The sequence below is a fragment of the Rhincodon typus genome, chromosome 6 (genome assembly GCF_021869965.1).
Source record: "Rhincodon typus isolate 14 chromosome 6, sRhiTyp1.1, whole genome shotgun sequence".
NCBI classification, from domain to species: domain Eukaryota; kingdom Metazoa; phylum Chordata; class Chondrichthyes; order Orectolobiformes; family Rhincodontidae; genus Rhincodon; species Rhincodon typus.
The window spans coordinates 18249415-18256588 of record NC_063337.1 but is presented as its reverse complement, the minus strand read 5'-3'; the positions used below and the strand labels follow the sequence as shown (position 1 = coordinate 18256588).

At 42.4% G+C, this 7174-nt stretch overlaps 1 protein-coding gene across 1 annotated transcript in view; it reads left to right on the top strand.

The window, feature by feature from the left end:
• LOC109911306 (von Willebrand factor A domain-containing protein 3B-like) overlaps positions 1-7174 on the top strand; it is a 117957-nt gene that overhangs the window by 71054 nt on the left and 39729 nt on the right. Inside the window, exon 16 of the mRNA XM_048597894.1 lies at positions 4514-4651. Coding sequence (XP_048453851.1) covers positions 4514-4651 — 138 coding nt within the window. The remainder of the gene's footprint in view (positions 1-4513; positions 4652-7174) is intronic.

The following is a 7174-nucleotide window of genomic DNA, read 5'->3' as shown; positions in this document are numbered from 1 at the left end:
TTCATCCAGCTGTACAACTTGTTATCTCTAATCATTCTAGCTTTCCCTGACTTTCCAGGATTTATTTAATCAGAAATCTTGTACAGCTTTAATTTAATGAAAATCCCTGAGATGCTTTGCAGGGAATTTTAAAAGAAATCGGACAGATAAGGAAAAATCAGATCAACTGACTAAAGGGTTGGTTAACCTTACCAATAACATTAAAGGACAAAGATGGAGAAGTTCCTTGGCTTAAGGACGAAATGGCTGAAGGTGCTGGCAGAGCAGTTAAAATTGGGAGTGTTCAAGAGGCCAGAATTAGAGATATCTCAGAGGGGTGAGGAGTTGGAGCAGGGTCCACCCACTGAAAAAGTTGAAACCAAGGAGAAATTTGAATTCGAGGATGATAAACCTAAAATCAAAAACAGAAATTGCTGGTGAAGCTTAGCAGGTCTGGCAGCATTTGTGGGAAGAAAGCAGAGTTAATGTTTTGAGTCCGGTGACTCTTCATCAGAACCAATGGCAGCTAGGAAAAACTGGTATTGATGCTGAAGGCGAGGTTGGGGAGTGGTGGAGGGACAGGTGAGTGGTTAAGTGGAGATAGAGCACAAAGAGATATGAAAGGGATACATAAATGCGGCTTACGAATGGCAGGCCAGTACAGAAGAGAAGCTGAATAAGTGATAATGTGAGGGTAGCAGAGAATGGATAGCCTGTGCTGAAAGCAAAACATGTAAGGTGATAAAAGCCCTGAGAGTGGGTGAGAATGAGTTGTCCGTACTAAAAGCAAGCAATGTCGTAACAAGACTGGGTGTAGGGTGGGTGGAAAACATGGAAAGATGAAATCAGGCTTGATGTTGAGTCCCAGAGGCTGCAGGGTCGCAAGTGGAAAATGAGATGTTGTTCTTTGAGCTGTGCTGAGGCTCACTGGAACACTGCAGCAGGCCCGAGAGAGACATGTTGGCATGGTTGACATTGGTGTGTTATGTTGAAGCAGCAGGCCGCAGGAAGCTCTGCGTCATTTTTGTGGAAAGATGTTCTGCAACGCGGTCACCCGGTCTACATTTGGTTTCCCCAATGTAGAGGAGACCACATTGTGAGCAGCGAGCACAACAGGCTATAGATTGTGTGAAGTGCAGGTAAATCACTTCTTCACCTAGAACGTGCATCTGGGGCCTTGGATAGTGAAGAGGGAGAAGGTAAATGGGCAGGTGTTACTGCTTCTGCGATTGCAAGGGAAGGTGTTGTGGGCGTGTGCGATGGTGTTGGGAATGGAGGGGGAGTTTACCAGACTGTCCCAAAGGCATGCTCACAAGGGAGGGGAGTGGAATAAGTGTCTGATCGTGGCATCTTGTTGGAGGTGATGGAAATGGCGGCCTACAATCCTTTGGATGCAGAGACTGGTGGGCTGCTATGTGAGGACCAGAGGGATTCTATTGCTGTTGTTGGGGGGAGGAGAAGGGAGTGAGAGCCAAAATGCGGGAAATGGGTTGGGCATGTTTAAGGGCCCTGTCAACTAAGATAGCAGGGAGTCCTCAGTTGATGGAAAAAAGTGGGCATTTCTGAGGCTTCCCTGCAGAAGGTGGCATCATCAGAACAGATTGACATTGCCGAAGAAACTGGAGAATAGAATGGAATCCTTACAGGAAGCAGGATGTGACGATGTATAGTCCAGGTGACTATGGGAGTCGGTAAGTTTGTAGTGGATTTTGGTGGTCAGCCTATCCCCAGAAATGGAAACAAAGATGTCAAGGAACGGAAGGGAGGAGTCAAAGATGGACCAGGTGAGGGTGAGGGCAGGGTGGAAACTGAAAGTGAAATTGATCAACCTTTCCAATTCCGGATGAGAGAAGGAAGCAGCACCAATGATGTCATCAGTGTACCAGAGAAAGAGTTGTGGGTGATGGTCAGAGTAGCACTGAAACAAGGAATGTTCCATGTACTCCACAAAGAGGCAGGCATTACGGGGCCCATGCAGACTATACCTTTGATCTACAGAAAGTGAGAAGAGTTAAAGGAGAAGTTGCTCAAAGTGAGGAGCAGGGTGGTGGATGGGGACACTTGTTTGGATTAAACACCATCTGCTGTTTCTCCACCCGGCTTTCCAACTGATCTGTATCCTGCTGTATTCTTTGATAACTTTCCTCATTATCCAAAACTCCACCAACTTTTATGCCGTCTGCAAACTCACTAATCAGACCATGTACATTTTCATCCAAATCATTTCATATTACAAACAACAGAGGCCTCAGCACTGATTCTTGCAGAACACCACTGGTCATAGATCTCCAGTCAGAAAAACACCCCTCCACAACTATGTTCTGTCTTCTATGACCAAGTCAATTTTGTATCCAACTTGCAAACTTACAATGGATTCCTTGCAACTTGATCTTTTGGACCAGCCCCTACAATGAGGCTCCGTGTCATAGAACATAGAACAGTACAGTGTAGAAACATGCCCTTCGACCCACCATGTCTGTGCCAACTACGAGGCCATTCTAAACTAATGCCATCTGGCTGCACATAGTCTGTATCCCTCTATTCCTTGCCTATTCTTGTGTCTGTCTAAATGCTTCTTAAATTTTGTCAACATATCTGCTTCTACCACTTCTCCAGGCAATGCATTCTGGGCACCTACCACATTCTGTGTAAAAAATTTTCCTTGCACATCTCCTTTAAACTTTCCACCTCACCTTAAACCTTTGCCCCATTGTATTTGACATTTCCACCCTAACCAAGCCTCTGATAAGTTTTATATACTTCTAGCAGGGCATCCCTCAGCCTCCAAAGCTCCAGCAAAAACAATCGAAGTTTGTCCAACCTTTCCTTATAGCTAATACACTGTGATCCAGGCAACATCCTAGTGAGCCTCTTCTGCAACCTCTCCAAAGCCTCCACATCTTTCCTTCAGAACTGCACACAATACTTCAAATGTGGCCTAACTAAAGTCCTATATAGCTGCAACATAACTTGCCAAATTTTATACTCAATGCCCCGACCAATGAAGGTAAAAGTTCCATACGACTTATTTACCACCTTATCCACTTGCATTGCCACTTTCTGGAAGCTAAGGACTTGGACCCCAAGCTCCCTCACTTGGACCCTTGTGTTTTTTGCAATGGATTAATGACCTAGACCATGGTATGCAAATATCAGCATTTTCAGATGATATAAACCTTCTAAATTGTGAGGTAGATTGTTGGAACTTTAAAACAAGTTGATGGAGTGAGCACATAGGTGGCTGATGAAGTTTGATGTGGAGTAGTATGAGTCAATGCATTTTGGCAGGTAAGACATGGAGAGACAATGTAAAATAAGAGGTAAAATCCTGAAGAGGTACCTAGGTGTGTTTGTGCATAAATTAATAATGGTACATGACTGTTGACAGACCTGTTAATAAAGCATACAGTATCCTCAGCCTTATTGACAGGTACATTAAGATCGAGAGCAAGGAGGTTACGTTGAACGTATTTAAGACACTAGTTCAGTGTCAGTTGAAGTATTTGGGGTGACATGGTGGCTCAGTGGTTAGTGCTTTTGGCTCACAGTGCCAGGGATCTGGGTTCAATTCCAGCCTTGGATGTCTGTCTGTGTGGAGTTCACATGTTCTCCCTGTGTCTGTGTGGGTTTCCTCTGGATGCTCTGGTTTTCCTCCTACAGTCCAAAGATATATATGTCAGGTGGACTGGCCATGCTAAATTATCCAAAGTGTTCAGGGATATGTGGTAGCCATGGGTAGGGGGATAGGGATGGGGCTGGGTAGGATGCTCTTTGGAGGGTTGGTATGGACTTATTGGGGCAAATGGCCTGATTCCACACTGGGGGAATTCAAATTCTATATATTGAGTTCAGTTCTGGGCATCACACTTTGGGAAGGATATGATGGTGAGAGTGCAGAATATGTTTTTATGAGATTGGTTCCAGGGATAGGGAACTTTAGTTATGATGATAGATTGGAGAAGTTAGGACTTGCCTCAGATAAGAGAAGACTAAAAAGGAGATAAAATAAGTGAAGGTATTTTAAGAAAAAGCTCTTTGATGGCAGTGATTAGTTAGCATCTGCATTCCCTGAGATTATGGTGGATGCAGGCTCAATTGATGTATTCAAAAGGTAATTAGATGTTATTTCAAAATTAACAATGTGTCATATTATGGGAAATGGATGATGAATGAATGACAATAAATAAAATTCTGATTTCAAAGAGCTGGTCTGGACACAGTGGACTGAATGGCCTTCCTCTGTGATGTAATAATTCCCTGATTCAGTAAACATTACTGGTATCATATTGGTGCAATTATGAAGTGTATGGTTGAAGTAAAAGGTGGAATATTTGGGAGTTATACTTGTCATTTTGAACTGGGAGTCTGTAATGTTCTCTGTAAGAAAAACATACATTTAAAGGGTCATAACTTTGTAAGTTTAATGAGGTCAGAGCAGTTAAAAAGTATTGAACTGTTTTGGCTATTAAGACAATAAAGAGAAAATGTTTTAATTGTAGCAATAACGTAATAGTATAACTGTTCCCGTTAATAGCTCATACCAAGTCCAGCTTACTTCGGAGTTTGAGCAATGGTGTTAAAATTAATGAGAATCTAGTGGATGAATGGCTGCTTCCAGAAAACAAGGAACTGTTTGTGAATAATCACAACAAGGAATTGAAAGTTCTGAAAGGTAAGTTCGGCTTCAGCTTTGTTCTGCTGGCATCTCAGACTTTCATCTGCATTCCTCCAACAGTTTGAAAATTTATAAAAGTGAGTAATAATTTGTTAATGACCAAATAAACTGTTTTTCATTTGATGTTGATTGAGGGATTGAATTTTTGAGTGATATTTTCATTGTGCAGTTTATGGGCACACCCATGAGTTTGGGTTCAAGGCAGACTGGTTAAGGAGGAAGCAAGAACAAGAACAGTCTCTAGACTTAGCCTCCTTTATAACACTGTTCATTAAATTTTAAGACTAAGTACCACAATAGATGTCATTCAGAGCTACACCAGGCTGTGTTCCATGATTGAAAAGACTATGCTACAAACTCTATCACCCAATGCTAGTTGGTATACTCCACAGATAGCAAGGTGTAGACCTGGATGAACACAGCAGGCCAAGCAGCATTAGAGGAGCAGAAAGGCTGACGTTTCGGGCCTAGACCTTCTTCAGAAATATTTGGCCTGCTGTGTTCATCCAGGTCTACACCTTGTTATCTCAGATTCTCCAGCATCTGCAGTTCCTACTATCTCTGGTATACTCCACAGGCTGCTTGCATGTGTTTCTCTCAAAGCCAATGACCTTATCCCTTCTCTCAATCCCAATTACTCCACCCACAGAGGAGCAGCTCCATGACATCATTGTAAGATTGTTCCAGGGCCCTAAAGTCCTTACACAACAGGAATAGCTCCCCTGTTCTTGGGAATACTCTGACCTGCCATTGGATCTGTTAGATCCATCTGAAAGTCAGTTGTAGCCTTAGTTCAGTGTGTTACCTGAAAGATGACAGCTGCAACAATGTAGTGCTCTCTCAATATTTGGCTTTCATGTGCTTCAGCCATGGCAGTGTGACTTGAACCTGGAACCTTGTGGTTCAAAGGTGAATGCACTACCAGTTGAGCCACAGTTGATATCCCAAGCCTCTGCATGATCATAAGACCATAAGACATAAGAATAGAAGCAGATCATTTTGCCCATTGAGTCTGCTCTGCGATTCAATATGATCATGACTGATCTGATTATCCTCAAAATTATTTTCAAGCATTTTCGTCATCACCCTTGATTCCCTTACAGATGAAAAATATGCCTATCTCATCCTTGAATATATTTAAAAACCCAACCTCTGCAGCCCTCTGGGGTAAAGAGTTACACAAATGCTCTCCTGTCAGAAGGAGAAATTCCTCCTCATCTATCTTAAACGGTGACCGTTTACTCTGAGGTTATGTCCTCTGGCCATAGGCTCTACCAAAACAGAAAACCCCTCCACATCTATCCTATCAAACCCGCTAAGAATCTTATATGTTTCAATAAATCATCTCTCACTGTTTGAAATTCCAGTGTGTAAGGGCCCAACCTACTCAACCTTTCCTCACAAAATCCTTCCATACTGGGGATCAACTTAGTGAATCTTCTCAGGCCTGCTTCCAGTGCCAGTATATCTTACCTTAGATAAGTGGACAAAAACCCATTCACTGTATTCTTGGGGTATTCTGATTAGTGCCTGGTATAGTTTTAGCAAGGCTTCACTATTTTTATACTCCATTCCATTTGAAATGAAAGCCAGCATTCCAGTTGACTTCCCTCCGACCCGCTGAACTTGTTGCTGGCTTTTTGTGATTTATGCACGAGAAACCCAAATCCCTCTGTGATGCAGCTTTCTGCAGTGCGTCTCCATTTAAATAATATTTAGCTCCTCTATTCTTCCTGCCAAAGTGCTAGCTGCATAACGTTTTCCCAAACTGATTGCAGAACTGTCTTCCCTGATTGCTTCACTGTGATGCTGATTGCGTGATACTCTTCTCAGACTTGAGGTCTAGGACTACATGTTGTGGGACACACTAAAGTTTAGGGAAGGTTGAATAGAGTTGAATTGAATTGAATTAGCTTTATTATCACGAATTAGCTTTATAGCTGCAAAAGCACAGTGGAAAAAGGCCATTGTCTAAGGCCTTTCAGTCATCAGACACTGAGGGTTTTAGTGAATTTCTAATCCCTTGGTCTGAATGCTTGACATATATATTGTTAAACAAAAACTGTTCTTGTAAATGTAAGCTAAAGTGCTTGCTGTTCCTAATAAATGAAGATGAGTTGATTGCTCTATGTTACCTATTTTATCCCTCACACGTGAAATTATTGAGGCGGTGTCATGTAGATATGTAAATGTGGATAAACACTGGGGGTACTAAATATAAAGATAATGTTTACCCAGAATAAGAAATTCAGGAAGAAGTTCCTGGTGGGTGAAGTTGCACATGAGGATCATGATTGGCATCCTGAGGGTCGATCATGTCATCTGTTGCAGTTCTTTCAACGGCTGAACAAGCTGATTCTGGGCTGACACAGGTACCACATATGAAGTTATATCTTGCTGGTGGTGTAGAATGATGTCTGTAGATCATTGATTTGCAAACTTAGGTTCGGCTTTGGAGCTTCTGAAAGCACATGTTGGCATGGTGGCAAAAGCCTAGAAACAGTTGGTATTCACATTTGT